The sequence below is a fragment of the Cebidichthys violaceus genome, unplaced genomic scaffold (assembly GCF_023349555.1).
Source record: "Cebidichthys violaceus isolate CVI_PGR_0920_01 unplaced genomic scaffold, fCebVio1.0.p SCAF_19, whole genome shotgun sequence".
In the NCBI taxonomy this organism is placed as follows: Eukaryota; Metazoa; Chordata; class Actinopteri; order Perciformes; family Stichaeidae; genus Cebidichthys; species Cebidichthys violaceus.
The window spans coordinates 6,264,152-6,282,816 of NW_027176361.1; the positions used below are offsets into that span (position 1 = coordinate 6,264,152).

General features: G+C 40.7%; 1 protein-coding gene across 8 annotated transcripts in view; it reads right to left on the reverse strand.

Annotated features, from left to right (window-relative positions):
• LOC137874605 (adhesion G protein-coupled receptor L3-like) overlaps positions 1 to 18,665 on the reverse strand; it is a 207,278-nt gene that overhangs the window by 39,279 nt on the left and 149,334 nt on the right. For all 8 annotated transcript variants that reach the window (XM_068713377.1, XM_068713379.1, XM_068713381.1 and 5 more), the window contains 5 exons: positions 17,806 to 17,844; positions 8,545 to 8,728; positions 4,464 to 4,586; positions 2,883 to 3,088; positions 292 to 468 (listed from right to left, as the gene is read on the reverse strand). In XM_068713377.1, coding sequence (XP_068569478.1) covers positions 292 to 468; positions 2,883 to 3,088; positions 4,464 to 4,586; positions 8,545 to 8,728; positions 17,806 to 17,844 — 729 coding nt within the window. The remainder of the gene's footprint in view (positions 1 to 291; positions 469 to 2,882; positions 3,089 to 4,463; positions 4,587 to 8,544; positions 8,729 to 17,805; positions 17,845 to 18,665) is intronic.

Below are 18,665 nucleotides of genomic sequence, written 5' to 3' on the forward strand. Positions count from 1 at the left end.
ACTTTAAATGTTAGTCTACAAAGTGCTGTGAAGGTTCAAAAACACTTATTCTATTTTACCTTGTGAACTAAAAAGCAAGGAAAATATAAAATATATATTGACAAACAGCAACTGCTTTACAATCACACTGGCTTACTTTTCTTGTCAATCTATCAACCTGGAATGGACTGGCTGGGTAAACCATAATGGACCGGTGCATTTTCATTTCTCTCAAATGCATTTGGTGAATTGCACATTTTGGTGGAGACATATGTCCATTGAGAAGCAAGAATAGGAGAAGAGCTGGCCTACCTTGACGTCCACATGGGCCATGAGGACAGCAAAATTGGTTAGATGGGTACAGGAGCATGTGGTGTGTGTCCTGTTGGTGCCTAGCAAGCGGCAGTCCTGCGTCGACCAGTAACCAGTCATGGTTCTCTTGGAGTAACTCCAGAATGAACAGTTGGGGTTGAAGTTCTCCTCAGATTGCTGTTGGAGGGCCAAAACATGAATACATAAGTAGAATCAGACACAGTGGAATTAATAACAGGAAGAGATACAGCATGTCCCCTCGCTAAGTACAACACAGGGGTCTGGAGTTAATCACATACTCGCTTTATCCATTTCTACCTTCCTTTGTTGGCAGAATAAACATCATCAAATCAGCTTCATTTTTCCCCCACTGCAATCCGTATCCATTCTAAAGTGAATAGCAGGTGGTTTTACTGACAGCATCAAGCAGCCCCATGCCTGTTTTTCATTGTTTTTTGACCTTTCTCTTTAACTTTCACTGCATGAAAATTGACTACCCCACTGTTTAATGGGTACCACCGCTGTCTGTGACGGGCTACGGCCCTAACGACAAGCACACCTCCCTGCTAACTCGCTTGCCATTTTATAAAAGTCACCCACGACCACTGAGGTTGAGTAACACACGAGCACAACAAAACATAACTGCTGATAAACAGAAACATCAACGGCCTTTCCCTCTCGAGCCCAATTTCTTTTGTAGCTTCGGTAACAAAGGAGAGCACACTCAGGATCCTTTGCTTTGTGACTCACAGCCTCCAAGGTTAAACACGTCTGCTGTCTTACTATTAACACCATGAGGGGCTGTAGTTGTTCATATTTTCACACTTGCTGTAGGGTAATTAGTCTAATAAGGTTTATCTGCGAATGTAAATTTGCCGCTGACTGAGTTTACCCTTCACACATCCAAACCCTGCGTAAAATATCCCATAGCAAGGAGATAGGATGACCCTCTGTTCCATTAATGGATTTAATTGGTCCCATTAAGTGGTGAGGCAAGGAAGCAAAACAATAACTAGAGGACACATCATCATCCCAGAAGACTAGTGATCCAAAACACCACGGTTGAGAAGGGGACTTAAGTGTGGGAAGCCCAAAAAACAGGAACCCCGGCTTGTTAGGAGAGTTTAGATAACTACGGTTTATTTTCAAGGGCAAAGTTGAAGTCAACTCAACATACCTGAGATACATATTAATACCTTTTATTCTGGCAGGGAGCGTCATGTATAGACTAATTTGTGCTAACAATGTTCTCTATGCAGGGGCGGCATTTAGTTCACCTAGTTCATACAAATGAAATGATCACAGTTATCTAGTTGTCTTTGATTTGTCGAGCCAAATGTAAGTCAAGCTGAGATCAAAACAGAAATAATACAACAATAGTGTAATGTAGTGTAGACCAAATGAAATGCATAATTTCTCCATTGTTCTTGCCTGCAGCAACGACCAGTTAATCAAAGTGTTCTCTTAACAACACCTCTGTCTGTTTACCAGTTTACCAGAGAATAGGGAGCGTTTGATTCGATACACCAGAGCGCCTTGTTGGCGCTCTATGCAAAACATCAATATTGCATCCAATCAAATTTAATTCATTGCACATGTTTGTAATCATTATTATTATATTATTAATTGTACAGCCCTTGGTGTACATAAAATGTACTCTATATGTAAATGATGTATGTCTATGTCACTTCAGTTGAAATGACAATACAAGCAGCAGCTCTCTTGTTACGAGCAGAAGAGGCTACAGTGCAGAAAACACACTTTTCCAAAAGGGCACTGTTTTATTGAAATGACTTGATCTGAGCAAGAAAAGGCTATGAAAGCTCCAGTGCCCCAACATTAGACGAACAGTAAAATGACTGAATCTAGGATCCAAATTACAAATTACACTTAAGGCAGGTGAGTCACAGCAATAACTGCGCTGACATTGCACCCTGACATTTTCCCATCATTTCATTTTGATATCCATAAGCGCTCGTCCTTTCACACTCTCTTTATCCCTCAGCGCGCTGTGTATTTTTCCGCCGTTGTTTCTTCCTTCCAGGTCCCTCCTACACATGAGACCCGCTGCAATTCTCTTACGGTTGTTCAACATCCTTGATAATCGCTGAGGGCGCTGTTTGTAGACAAAACAGGGATATTTCGAGGGTGGCAGAGTGTGGAGAAGATAATGGAGTCAAGAGGGAGAAGTTGCGACTCCCCACAATGACTAAGCAGCCTCGAGCGAGGCTCAATATGACTGATATTTGTTCAAGAGATCAGAATGGTATTTGTTCAAACTAATAAACAACAACATGCATCTCCAGCATCACCTTGTGAGCAATTTTTCACACCTCCCGTTGAATAGAACGTCATATTAACTTCATTTTCTTTGCCTGAGATGGGATTTCTACATTTTTGTTGCACTTCAGGGATAGAGAGAATTGTGATGAAAGGGTTCTATTAAGGAGGCACATGCAATATGCAAGCGTGTTTTTGTGTGAAAGTAAAGTGGAAAGAGACAAAAAGCCCATTAAATGCAGACACAGTCACATCAAAGGAAAAACAAAGCACATCTCAACTGAGTCACACACTCAGAGACAGAACATTACCTGTAGATGTCTAATGGTAAAAATGACAGGGTCAGAGAGGTAGACTTTGTTCGAGTCCTTGTTGATGGCAGCCGTGATCACCGGTGAGTTGACAATGACAGAGTAATTGGTCGCCATGGCTTCGCTGCCCAGCTTCATGCTGGCATTCTCCGTTGAAAGGTAGACCCCGATGTGTTTGTACAGCACGAACGCTATCCGAATCTCACCTGCAAGCAGACGAGCAGGGTTAAGTGGTCACTCTCCCACAAGTGACAAGTGAGTAAAGAATACCCGACATGGAGAAAAGTATGTGGACACCCCAACATTAAAACATCAAATGATTGTTGAAAATACATATTAGTTAGAAAAAATGAGCTAAAATAATTGACTCATGTTGCTTCTTCTTTTTCTTGCCTTTGTTAACCTTCAACCCACACGTAGCTGCTTGATGTACATATAGCATCAGCCTGTGGTGTGTGGTAAAGGTAGTTAGAAGGATCAGAAGTAGCTGTAAATGGAAGGTGCCACAAAGCTAGAGGCACACAATGTGTATCAAATGTCAACATTGTCTTCATGTGCAGTAGGATTAAAATAATATTATATGGCTTATATGCTATTGGGCTTTGGCAACTTAAGCAACATTGGAAAAATACTGGAAATAACCACTCAGTTGAAGCTTTGTGAACACAAGAATCAGAAACAGTGTAAAGTAAAACAGACACAAAGAAGAGACTAATGTCAAGGTTGTCCAAATAGTTCCGTAAGAAAAAAAAAGAGAAATCTTCCCTACATCAACAAACAGTTATTTTAATTCAGCATCCAAAAAATGTGGTTGCCACTCATCTACTGGCATTGAAAAAGGCAGACATTTTCCTTATTATTAATCTTTCTCTCTTTCCTCTCCTGCTGCCTCAATATTCGGCATTGATATGAAAGAAAATTCCCTCCCGCCGTGACTGAGATCACTCACTCAGATGAAAAGAAAACAATTTGGGTGCTATAGCACTGGATGAGGGAGAAAGATCCGCCACCCTGCTATAACGATGCGCCCGGGCACGGCTGGACATAGACTTAGTCATCCAGCTGAGAGGCACCGGGCGCAGCTTGAGTCGATTCTGATTTGCATGGGCTGATAATAAAGTCTAAAAATGGGGCTGTATTGCTCCTGGAAATAGCTTTGTATTGTGTCTAACTGCCTCATTCACAGTTTAGAGGCAGTGCTTGAATGTAATTCTACAGCCAGGGTGGTGTTTGGAGTCTTAGAACGATCCCAGTGCTTTATATGCGGCCCAACAAAGGATTTGGGCGTCAAATTGAAAGTAATTTACATGCATCAGGAAAGAAATTCCTACAAAACCATTGCAGCCCCCAATGCAATATCACAGCAAGATAAAAACACACTTGTGGATTAATTGCAGTTGATACACCAAGTAATACAACAGTGTTTCCGTTATAGTCGTGTCAAATGCTGTCTGTTACATTTCTGTTATATTACAGACCTGAATAACACATAATGCACAGACTCTGTGTACAACGCATGAATACACTTCAAACCAACAACAGGGACCATTAAAAGCACATTCAAATGTTCCGACGACTCACCATTTCTTCCGTGCTGCTTTAGCGTGTTCGCTGAGAGGTGGATAGAGTTGCCCTGTCCTCCCGTTTGTGGGAACTTCAGATCAGGCAAGTTCCCCTCTGTGCTCATCCTAGCCACCTCCAGTTCTTCACACATACGGAGGAAACCCAAGCATCAGCAGTTAACAATCAATACGTTTAATAGACACACAATAGGCATAATAGACATACAAACTGCTGCAGGCTATAAATTGCACAAGCACAACAGTGCACAATATTGGAGCTGATGCCTGAAAGGACTTTTCCACATTATGGGCAATATGGTTGCCCATACACTGACTATATCACATGAACAAGACATGACACCTGAACAATGTTCAGTACCTTCAAACCCTAAAATAAAACCATCCTTTCAACATGCGGTGATTCCACAACAGAAGTGTGAAATTAACCGATCAGGCTTTGGAATGAACCTGACCTCCTTATGACTTATTTGGTATCGTTGCCATTAGGTAAAGACCTAACAATTACACACAGCAGCCAAAAGTAAACACATCTCAAATCACTTCAAAAAGCCATTCTCCTATATTGCTGATTATAGTAATCCCAGCATCTCCAACACATCCCGTCCTGATTCATGCAGCTTTGAAGGACTGCCTCCCTCTCAACTCTTTGTAGGAAGGGGAGGTTTGTGTTTTGCTATAGGCCTCTTAATCAAATGACAATCAAGTGTTCAGGTGACATTGTTTCCTCTAAAGCTCGTCTTCGGGCTTTGGAAGAAAAGAATGTTTTCCTCCAGAGGAGCGGAGAGAGCAAGAGATACAAGGAGATAAAGACCAGCTACGGAAGACGAGCTCACTGCTGTGGCAGCTCAACAGCTGTTGTGTCTGAAGCGAGCTCCTAATTTATGGTTCAAAGACTACGGCGTCATACCGCAGAGGAAAATGAGCTGCTGAGAGGAGCCCAGCTGAAATAAAAAAAAGCTCATTCCATCAGAGTTATTACAGTATGATACAATTCAGTTTGATTCAAGCAGTCGAGTGTGCTCTAATCTCGAGTGCGGGTGACCTGCGCGAAGTCTGGGCATTCCTAAATGTCACATTAACTCCCAAAGCACTGAGACGAATCCACTGATTCATTTCGAGGCTGAAGTACAGAAAAGAAGTTGCACAAATGGCAAATTCCAAAAGATGAGGTGAGCAGTATGGACTTATACAGGCGATAGGAGTAAATAACCAAACTGTTATTACTGCTGAGGCAGCTCATTTGTACATTCAGATGACGCGTTGGGATTTCGTGGCCAAGCTCAGTGAATTAGTGAAGTCTAGTCATCAGATTGAGGTTTCCTGATAACCAGCGGAGAGTTTAATGAGCCCGTCTAAGGTGTTTTAACTGTATAACCTACTCGTTGACACAAGTGTCTCTGACTGAAACTATTGCACAAAAGGTGATGTCATGAACAATTCCATTGGAATGTTTTGGGTCGGAATAACTTTCACTTTCATATCGGCTCCCATCACCTGCTTGAGAGGGTGATTTCCGGCCGCGATCAGTCCAAACGTTTCACGGTCAATGACACCGCATTCGCTTCTGCTATGCCAATGCTAATGGCAGTGATCTCTGGCGCAACACAAAAAAACTGTCTGGCAGATTAGTGTGCAGTGGAGAATCTCAAACACAATGCTGTCCAAGTGTAGGAAATAGAAATTTCATTAAGCCTGATAAGACATTCAGCTGATGATCTGATGTCAGTGGGCTATGACACCTCTGTCTTTGCTAAAGGTTAGTGCCCACGGAAAGCTACAAAGAGGCCACATTTAATCCTCCCTTTGTATCTGTTCTCATACCAAGGCTTCCCATACTTTCTCTTAAAAAAAAAAGAAACCTTTGTACGTTCTCTTGTGCTTTTGCAAAGGCCAGGGGGTTTTGGTGATACATTCCTATTCAACTTAGCTAAGACAATACCCCAGATAGCTCACCATTCCCTGGATTCCAAGCCTGCCGTTGGAATAAAGAAAGCATTTTTCTTCTCCCTCTCTAACTCTCTCTCCCCCGTGTGGTTGTGTAAAAGAGCTTACGATGGGCTTTAGGGAATTCCTTTGATGCCATAGTCGTTGTTGGACCCAAAGGCTATACCTTCAAAGCCCGTCTAAATAACACGCTAATCGGCAGAAATCTGCTCATAAGATTATCATGCGGAGAGTGAAGCGCACTCTTGCGCAGACAAAGCCCGAGACGAGCGCATGCACTGTGACGTGTAAACACAAACACAGACACAATGGGTGAGGAAATATCCTTCTTCTTTGAAAGTGAAGAAAATAGATCTCATTATGAGCTTAAACCTAAAATTGGAAACAAGGCTTCAGGATTCATTTCAAAGCAGGAAAAACCGTCTCATTGAGAAAGTGTAACCAGGTGCAATGAGTTACAGTACACCTGCACACACACACACACAACCCGTCACTTTACATGTAATTCATTGTGAGAGATCAATAATTAGCTGCTGCAGTGATTACTGATGTTTAAATGGGCCGCCCTTGTCTTCATTTAACTACCCTGCATGGCATGAGGGATTGCAGGGGCCAACTGGCTGGAAAAAAAACAACAAGCCGAACTAACAGAGATAAGGCCTAGTAAACATGTCACCAGCACATAATTAACCAGACTACCACGATGCACTATAAAACCTCACTCCAGTTGAGCAGGCATCGTCTCATTCCCCCCTCTAAACCAGCCCAGAATCTCCTTAATACCCACATGAATTGTGTGCCAGATACAATAAAATCATTTTATTAATTCTCCTTACGCTCGTTTCCTTTTTAGTCTGTAGACCTATATTTTTAGGTTGCCATGGCAGCAGGAACTAAGAAAAAAATCCCCACTTCTTTTGAGCGGAGGTCGATACATCATAACCTTATTTTTTCTTAATTCCCCGTGCCCCACTCGCCGCCCTGTGCAAAAAAAGGTTATTTAATTCAATTTGATTTTGTGCTTTGTAAATGGCTCTCAATGTAAACAGCAGTTTTAATAAATTCTACTTATGAAAAACTCATGTATCCAGTTTATAAAAGCTCTACGAGGGAAAATATTGATGACAGTTGTTCCATCATCTGTGCTCACGTGGTATTTATACACTTAATAGTGAGCACTGATCCCTGATCTGCACAACTAGTGGTTAATTCCGGCTAATAATTAACATGAGTATAAGTACAATCATTTGAGATAATTGTTAATTTACAGCTGACTGCCATCAGACATAAGCAGCCCTGCCAAATTTAACCTCCTGCAAGGGAGAAATAATTAATCCAGTGACCTTCACACTTGTTCCAGCGCCTCTAGAGCAGCGCTGTCAATATGATAGCACCGTGGATCAATAGCTGTACGGTGAACTTCATAACCCCTGTTCAAATGGCAAGACCACGATGAAACACTTCAGACACGTGAGGGAAGGGACCACTGGAAAACCAAACATTCAGCTTTTTAAATAGCTTCCAGTTTTCTAAATATCATAATTGACAATGCAGAGCCAGTAATCTGTTTCTCAGCAGCTTGAGAAGAAATTAACTTAACTCTGTCCAAGATGGTTTACTCATGCAGACAGACCAAATTAAAGTGTAATTTGTTTGCTGGCATACTGTTTTCATTGCTTTTATTGAAAAAAACAAAACAAAAAAAAGAAAAGAAATCCAGATCTCTCAACCAAATGACTTCATCAGAATTTGATCCAGTACTTCCAATTTAATTTGAAAAGTATAGAAGAGCCATTTCATGAGATTATTCTTTGCCATGTACAGTAAGTGTGCGAGGAACCACCAGGAGCTGGAGGAAGTCGCTCTGCTTTCTGGACTGGCTGGACTGGAGAAAGACTTTAGCGCCAGAACAAAATGGTCAAAACGTGAAAGCTTGAAAAAAACGTTTTGGCCTTTAGTGTCCAGTTAACAACCTTCATAGGAATTCATTTTTCGATTCAGTTTTTTCTAAAAACAATGGGAAAAAAAAACATTCCACACATAGTATTCTCATATGTCTTAAAACAAATTACAAATTTACAATAAATGACATTTTCATGTGGCGATTGCCAACTAAAATGCCTGCTTGTACTCACGGATGTTGTCCGTGTTCTCTTGCACAATGTCCGTCTTCAGCAGGTTGTCAGCCAGGACAAAGGCGCCTTGCTCCACAGTGTCCAGCAGCATGGTGGCGGCCCGCAGCTGCTCGCCTGTGCTCAGCTCCCTCCATGCTGCCTGGGCCTGAGGCTGCAGCAAATTGTTGACCGTCTCCACCATGGCCTGGGGAGTCCAAATCATTGATTTAGTCAACAGAAGCTAAGCTGGCCTGGGACTGCTGTTGTTTGACATGGTGATTTGGTAAACGGTGAGAGTGAAGGAAGTGAAATGACAGTTCAGAACTGAAAAAAACAAATAACATAATCCTGTGGGATTGTGCAAGGAAGAAGCGTGACGTGTTTGTTTTTATTTCTTCCCATTTTGCATCTCATAATCATCTTTCGAGAGTAATTCCATGACCTTATTTCCACTTAATTTACAAGTTATGCTTTTGGACATGGAGTGTAACTGGTAGCAGCAACACCTGAATCTGTAATGACATCGGATGTGTCGTTAAATTGCTTTTGTTACCGTTTCCCTTTATCTGGACTACAAGCAGAGTTAATCATGTAAGTGAATCAGAACCAATGCTTACAAGACTAGAGGCCAATTCTTACATGACTTGAGGCTAGAGTCTTTAATTGGTGTGATTAATGTTCTTCCATGCAGACAATCCCAATACACAAAAGCACAGCAAAAGACAAAGCAACATTGAGACATGCCAATGAATAGACAAGGTATTTGCTGGTAGCAACAATCCTCACCTAGCTCGCATCCTTCCTGCATACAAAGTAAATCGTACCGAGCAACTATTACGCCCGCTCTAATCTCCTCACAACAATGACAACGCCAGTAAGCAAGCAAGAACAAGAACATTCTCAAGACATGATGAAAAATTAAGAGCTATTAAAGATTTAAAAATGCCAACGGCAAGATTTATGAATGGAATACTAATCGGTCAGGCAAACTAATTCATCCCCAGTGCCACTGCACTGAAGAGCAAAATGAGCCCGACCGCAATTGGAATTAAAGGTTATTTCAAAGCCATTAAAATACAGTAGGTGGTCAAACAAAGCATTGATACACATGTCCATCATGCATCATATACAGCATGTACTTATAAGGTCAGATAACATAATACTGACATTTCTTTGCAAGGATCATAGTGTGTTATAACAAGTAAAAAAAACCGCTGGGAAATACATTTTTACTTTACTTAAAACACTGAACACTTAGTTACTTAATCATATGATAGTGCATTATAACAGTGATTATATACATTAGGAATATACTATATTCTATTACAATTATAGGGGTTATGATCCTTTACATTTTAATGAGTGACCAGCAATTATGATGCATCATTGACCTACTAATAAGTCATAAAATGCTTTATGTGTTAAGGTTATTGTGAATAATAATCCCATTAATTATACAGTGCTAAAAACAGCTTAGAATGCATTATATGAATGTATATAATGAGTTAAAAATGTTTATGATTCTTGTTATTAAGGACTTTTAATATTTCCGAGTGCTTAGAATTACACAGTACTAAATCATTATAAGTATGTTTACAATGCATTATAGACATGGGCGTCATAGAAAGTGTTTTCGAAATGACCTGCACTGTTGATAATCCCAAAAATTGGTTTAACTTTTGATTCTCCATATGCACTTCGTCAAAAGCCAGTTCAGTTTAGTTAGATTCATGATGTGTGTAAAAAAAAAAAGCAGGGGGTCTCACTACAGAACTTCTCTCTGAACTTTGCTTAGATCCCCTTTTTGATCAATGGATTATGAAAAGGAATAAGAGTTTTAGTATGACTCAAAATCAGCAATGGGGATAAAGCCAAAGGCGATAAGAGAAATCATGTGCTCTAGTGTATCAAATGAATTCTTGATCAAAAGACAGAAAAAATAAATAAACTGGCTTTACCAAGCAACTAGTCACTAATCATAAGTGTAATGGACCCCCACAATGACTTGTTTGTTTGAAATCACTGCGATAGCAAGAGGAGACGGACGACCGACTGTATTCAACTCACTGGCGCTGGATGAGAATTTCAAACAGCACCAGCTGGCTTTTCCTCATTCAAAACATACCCTGCACACATTAAGCCGCCCACACCCAGACACCACACACACACACACACACACACACACACACACACACACACACACACACACACACACACACACACACACTGTGAGAGACTGACGCAAGAGTGAACACACACCTCTGCACCTGCTAGTATACAAAAAACATAAGACAACCTTGCAGACACGTGCACGAGCACATGCACAGACAGTCTACCAACTTTGATGTAATTATTCATTATCTGCAGCCAATCTCCAATCACACCTTTTGACATTCTGCCAGAGGCAGAGGTTGATTCACTCTCAATTAAGGAGCTTTTTTTCTTCAGGCACTGACACTTTTTTTTTTTTTTTTTTTCCCTTTGTTCAACACTGCAAGATTCTTTTTTTTTCCAGCACTTCTTAAAACACTGAAATAATGGTTTTTCAGGGAGAGGATGGATGGACTTGCAGAGGAAGCAGTCTCGCTTCTTCGCATGCAGAAGAGACGTACAAAAAAACCCTAACAAAGCAGAATACAAGCACACCCCGAAGACGAGGGTTGGGTCAGAAACTTGATGAGGAGGGATTATACGATGGCTAATTGATAAACAAGAGCGAATCAAACAACTGAGGGCAGGGTCTACAGTATGCATCAAACATTTATATTGGAAAGGTCATTTTTCTTACAGGCCCTTCAGGCGTGTATAACATCGTCCAAGGAAATGCAATAAAGCTGACATTCACTCATGGTGCATCATTTGGACATGCAATAGATTACCAAATCACTCTGATGCAAATTATTCATTACTGGCATTAATATGCGTGTAGCATGCCAATTTTCCCTCATTCAAACCAGAGAATGAAATTATGACATAAAGACTGTAGAGTAGTGTCTACATGTTGGAATCCAGTGTACTTTACAGATACGACAATTAACTGAACTTGAGCTCCACTACACATACAATATAATGGGAAAAATTAAGTCTTTTAGTGTTTATGATTACTAAAAGGAAAGTATGTGTTGCCGTGGCTGCAGAGGAAAAAAAAAAACAGTGCCGGGACCATCACACTGCACTACTGTGTTATTACTTTGTGCTCCTGAGAGTTTTAAGCTATCTATGTTTCCAAAGATCACTGCAGCTATCATTTAGGACACTGTCTGGGACATTGGGACATTTGCATATTTACATGTTGACCTCCTACCAAATAATACGCGTATGTATACATTTGTCTCTAAACTAATAAGCAGTATGTGTGTTAAAGGTGTGTATCTGGCCAATCATTCAGGACAAAAACACATCATTTGTCTACTTGAGCCATCTAGGTAATGAAACTATGTGACATTTTGGAAGATAGGCGTATTCATTTTCTTGTTGAGGGTTAGATGAAAAAGATTGATACCACTCTCAGGTGTGCATGGTAAACATGAAGCTACAGCCAGCTGCCGGTTAGCTTGGGATGTGCAGCCAAGCATCACATCACTACCATCATCCCAGTCTGTGCAGGTGAGACGGGATGGTGGCTTGCTGCTACTTTACAGTTATTAGCACACTGCCACTCCATCTGTCAAAGGCAGCAGCTCAGTCCACTGCAGCAAACTCCCAACCTTTTTTTTATTTGTATTTTTTTTTTAGCTACATTACATTCCTATGCCGAAAGAACGTAAACCAGCAGAAAAACAACAACTATTTTTTGCTTTCTGGTACATGAGGACATGCTAATCGTTAACTGGACTCACTGCTGGAATGTTCAACTTGGAACAAGCGTGATGACTGGGCGTGAAAAGCTGCAGTGCACAGGCCATTTATACCAATGCAGACGGAAGGAAGGGAGAGGTGGACATTAGCGTGCGCCTGGCAGGAGTCCAAGCCAGCCTATGGTGTGTGTGCTTTTATCTGTGTGCTGATTGATGAAATGAACTCTGGGTCTGGGAAATTGATTCTGGCTGAGGCTGATCTCCCTCTCTTCCCGGTTCGCTCGTTGGTTCGCTTTCTGTGCACACCCGTTTCTCCTCCCTCCTCCCATCCTGTTGACCAGTTGGTTCCTCTCACTTGTTTTCTCTCACCGACATTGAAAGCTGATCTCAAAATGGGGGAGAAAACACCACGAACAATCTTGTTCTCTCTGTCCTCAATCTGACTAGATGTGTCTTGGCGCAGGTGAAGCTGTTGCATCATTTCTTTATTTCTTTTGCCCGTTTCATTTGACCTGCTAGCCAAATCCGTCTTTGAAAATCTCTGCAACCTTCACATGTAATATTTAATGAAACCTTCCCCCTCTTTTAAGTGGGTGGTTGTGTCTGTATTTGTGAGTTACTGAGGGATTACCATTGTGTTTTCTGTCTTATGTCTTAGGTTTAATCTTACAATTGTACATGACCCAAATAGCAACCCTTTATGTATATATAAATGGCAGAGAGAGGCAGACTTTAAGAGACTTTACAAAAGTGTTAATTACGCAGCACTGACTCCTCCAGGTCCACTTCACAAACCACTGGGTGATGTCACGATGACCACGTCCACTTCTTAAAAAGATAGTCCTCTAAAACTCACATTTTTTTAACAGAAATACAGTTCTGTAATCACCAATTATTTACTTATTCTTTCGTTCAATGAAAAGCTAACTTAACATTTCCTACAGATTTCAATTGAAAAGTCTTCCAGTAACTAAGGGCATGATTTCTCCAGTTCCAGACATTCAGTATATTACACTATACTATACTATATATATATATATATATATATATATATATATATATATATATATTGTTCTGTATGTGTGTATGTGTGTGTGTGTGTGTGTGTGTGTCTAAAATAGAAATTAAATAACGTAAAAAAAAGAACTACATGAAAACCTCAGGATTGTATTACTCTATATTTTACATATGTGAACCATAAACATGAAACCCTGAGTGCTGGAGAAATCCTTCTCTCTCCACGGTGAGCAGAAACGCCTCACACAGACTATTCAGGCAGAGCTGTGCACTGCAGGACAGATGAAGAGGTCTCGGTTATGAGGATGTGGTTATCTTCATCTTTTAACAAATTGACTACGAGGGAAATTTTATCATCTCGTTACATTGTCGAAACGAGGAGCCTCCTCTCGTCTCGCCTGCTCTAAGGTCATCCTGCGCCGTGACACTCCCCCTAGTCATCTTTGCAAGGTGTCATTTTAATGAGGGGCCGGAACTCAATATCCTCCCTGTATCCTGAGAATTCACACTCACTTGGCTCCCACTAAGGCACAAGATATTAATTTGTTATATTACGTGTTGAAATGGCAATATGCATGCATCATTTAAATGTAACTCACAAATCTTCTGCTTTAAAACTAAATAAATGGCAAAGGAAGAAGCCATTCAAAGCTAGCGTGTTTGACTTTAGCTACAACATGGATGGACATAATCACAGTAATTGGACCATAATGTCACCGCCTATAAACAAGCTGCCATTACTATAACAAAAAGGCACAGGAGGCAGGCTGTTATTTTCATCATGTTTGTTCGAAATCAAAAGGGCACAACAGAGAAACATTCCTCCAGGGGAAAAACGGAACATAGGGAGTTGATAACTATACAGTGCGCTTTGTAGCTTTATCAAGGCCAAATCCTTTTGGGTGGATTTAAATTAGCTATGACATGTGGCAGATATCAAGGTTTATGAACAATCAAGAAAGATTCAGAAGTCGTCATAATTAATTATCGTTTCATCTGCACAGGATCAACAGAGGCAGGGAGATTGCTGCAGGTTGAACTGTTTGTGAATATGTAATTGAAACAGCAAATGAAGCCGTTCCTATTGAAACTCCCTGATGATCCGAACAAGATGAAGACCTCAGTACCTTTTCAAGTCAAGTGTCATCTTGATTTTTCATCTTGTTTACCACTTCAACAAGATAAAAGCCCTCAATCAAGGCGAGACTCACTCGTCATCTCATCATCTCATTTAGACCTGAAGCCCAGCACTTTATTTTGGACTATGTCCTCCTTCACCACAACCACACCTGCACTCACACAATCTGCCGTTTCCCCCAAGTACCGTCGAAGTCTGTTTTCAGCACCGTCTCTGAACAGAGGGACAGCAAAGGCAGGTGCGCCTCTCATTTGCTTTGTATTCCTCTGCTAATCCCATTCATAACAACCACCAGGGCCCTGTTGGAGAAAACATTGCCCAATTTCCCTAATCAATGAAAGTCCCTCAAAGGCTGGCAGCGTGTGCAGTCAATGCCTGTGTTTACCTAAGGCCACAGATGTTGCTCCATTATTCCGGTTCGTCAAGTGAAAGCTCCACACTGTTTGTCAACCCCAGCGAGGGAACGGATGAGAGGAGGAGGTGCACAGCCGGGCAGTGTGTACAGTCGTGTATGGTAATGTTCAATACATCCGCAGCCTATACTACACTATGAAAACATGAACCCAGATGCAGCCGTGAAAGCATACAGATGCGTGTAAATCAATTTACATTTGTATGTAATTTGTTATGTTTTCATGTTCTTTAGCCATGCTAGTAGCAGGCTGAAACATCGTAAAAAAAATTGGATTCGCCGTGAAATTTTGAGCAGATATTCACGGGATGAAACCCAATAACTATGAGGTTGACATTTTCATTTTTTAGGGAAATGTCTCCCCTCTGGATGAGTGGTAATAGCATCTAGCGCTAATATACGTTCAGTTGGTTTTGTGTCAATTAGCATATATTAGCATGCTAACATGCAAAACTAAACATTTTAGTTAACTTAACCTTTTAAAAACGAGGCCTATTTGCAGGCCTCAGCTCGAATAAAGATAAGAAATACCTAATTAATTGTATAAAAAAAAAAAAAAAAAAAAAAAAAAAAAAACTTTTTATATATTTTTGAGATGAGAAAAATCATGGAACTATCAGAATACATGTTACTGGTTCACATAAGATAAGGATGGAACACAGCAGAACTTGGAAAACTCAAAAGCTCGATCTTGAAAAACAGCACTTTTAGGGTATTGTTTTTTGGAAAGTATGGGTATCCAAGACTTTTAATATGCTGGGCTCTTAGAACAACTGATATAGGCTCTATATACACAGCTATACATAGATACAGTGAAACATTTATGAAATATAGAGCATTTCAAATTAGAAAACTGATCAAATACTCCAAGATTTGAATAAAAAAGTATTTTTAAAATTCAAAAACACTCTATATCACTTCTATGTATCACTCATGATGTTCATTGAATCAATAGACCGAAGATTGGACCTTTTTTGAGTGTTTTAAGCTCTTTCTATGCCCTTTTTAGTTATTTAGTTTAAGGTCAAATCCTGCTTCGACTCTCTGTTCAGGGCTGTATCTCAGCCCCCCCTTCTCCGATTTTCACCATTGAGACATCCTTCGAACCGTAGGAGCCAATAGAATTGCCTGGAATTGAAAGCTAGATGATTGACAGCACTATTAGCCAATAAAGCTCAAAAAGGTCCAGCTCTGAAATCTGATTTGCTGAGCTTCCAACCCTCCCAAGAATCCGAGGAGTGTCGGAGAGACACGAATCGAACGGATTCACACGGAGCACCAGCAGCTGGACAAACATGAAGTGGAAGTACGGAGATATTCCATTTTTTCGCTGAGATTCGACCAAAAGTAAGTACAATATTCGATGAAAGCTGTGTGACTTTTTGTGTTCGAAGCTGAATATCTCTGCGATGGTTTACCGGGGAGAGAAATGGAAACTATGTCCGTAATCTCCGTCAGGCGCTCGTGCTTTTTCATGCTGCATGTTCGTAGGTAGCACGTTGCTAACGGAGTCATATCGAGTATGATTTATGATATTTTGTTATTTGTTTGCTTGGCTGATGGGAGATGTGTTTGTCTCATGTAGAAGTGACCTAGTTCATGTTGTTCCCAGGACGCTGAGGTTTCTGCAGAACTATAACATCACTATATTCGTTCTTCGTGGGTTCTCTGCCAGTTACTTTTAACACAAAACTCTCTAAGTTTTGATGTACTCTGCGTCCAAATGGGGGACCCTCGGGTGTATCTGGTAATGATGTTTAACATTATACCTGTTAAACATCAGCATATCAACATTGTCATTTTGAGAGTATAAACATTTTGCACCAAGTCCTGAGAATGTGGTTGACAGTGGGAGTCTATGACAAGGAACAATGTTGTATTTCAGAATTTGGCTACCCAGACAATTGGCATTTGTTGGCAAAAACAAAGGCAAAAATAGGACACCACCAGCCTTATCCTATGAGCTTCTCACACTCACAAACCCATCTGCACATGTGAGCACGCTCAGCCATATGAAAGCATTCCAGTTGGATGTCATTTGCACAATCACATGACTATCCACAGCAAAGTGCCTTCTGACATGCCTCGGAGGAATCGAGGCAAATGCAGGTTGCTTAACATGAGCGCTGCAGAGCATACGTACACAAAACAACATCTGCCTATAATGTGAAGGTTTATTGGAGCCATCTGTATGGCAGACATGGATGTCAACTTATTCCACAGTTCTCTTGTGAAGGTAGAATACTGATACCGATGGCGGCTAGTGTGTCACCCCAGGGATAACAAAATAACTCAGTAGCCAGAGAAATAGCTGACGGAAGCAATAGACACTCCCCCTAAATTAGGACATACATGTATTATGCATCAGGGGGAATCATAACATGCCATGACTTTGGCTGACTGAGTAGTTAGAAGTTGAGTTTCTGGTATAATGAGGTCACTTCTTTTGGCTCTTAAGCATGTGCTGAGAAATGTAGGAGTGCATTACATCTCAGTGAGCCTGATTTTTGACTGATGCTATCCTCTCATGCGGGTTATTTCCCTGGAAAGCAAATGTGATGGTTTAAGGGTGTTTTCTTAAATGATTGAGACCCTGGAGAAACCCACAATGGATATATGGCATTTCAAAAAATATATGTTTGGCCTCATGCTGAGGCCAAACATATAAGGGGAGGTAGGAGAATATCACGACATACTGTATGCATGCAAGGTGCAATGATGACATATGACATGACTCTTAAATATGGGTTTGAGACAGTGATGTTCACTTGGAAATAATGCACAGTGAAATTTGATCCTTTAATTAAGTTCTTTACACTTAAAAAGGTCAACCTTCAATGATATGGTACAAATTTAAATGACAGTTTCCACAATGATGGAATGGAAAGTGGGTACGGGGAAAAGTTTGGTCCAAATACCTGAACATAAAACCGGCAAGAGCGCTCTCTTTTCTGCAGCTGCAACCCAAAGGAAATGCAAATAGTTAGCAAAAGGTCATCAATTCAAACAAACCCACTTGAATACATCTCCTCTGTTTGAAGTACAGCTTTGAGAGTAGTGAGAGAGAAAACAGCATTTTACTTTTGCAACAATCACTTTCATAAATTGTGTGCAAAGTATTATACAAAGTACATGAATTATACACTACCGAAGAAAAACACTTAATTAGCACTGAAATGAGACAAACTAGACTTTTGGGAGCATGCCTCTGACACTTATAAATCTGATTTTCAAGTTTTTTTTGATCATTTATATTTTTCACTTAAGAATTTCTGTGAGAACTCAGGAGAGCTATTTATCGTTTGAACCTCTGCCACGGTTGAAGGAGAGTTAGCGCTGACAACAATTTAGCATACCTGCAAAATGACAGGAAGCTCAGGCTCAAAGAAAGGCTGTCAGCACTCCATGGAGAGTGGATGGTTTTAATTGAGTTCTGATACAAGCAAGGTAGCCAACAGTGCTACTATGTGGCTTAACAGTACCATGCTAAATCCCATGCAGATTAGCTCCAAAGAGTACCATCTCCCCATAAAGGAGCCTCTTGCTCTACATCACAGCCCACTCTTCTGGAAACGCTCCCGTCCGTACCGTTAGCCAGCAACCCTTTGATCATGAAAACGAAACTGATCTCACCGTTTGCCAACTCAATCCTTTCATTGTCTGCTGGCAGAAAGCATTGTGCTTCGCTATCAAAAAGAAAAAATCTTTAATTCGCTTAGCTCTTTGCAGATTGTGTCAAAATGATTGAACTCGGGAGGTAAACATCAGCCACTGCCAG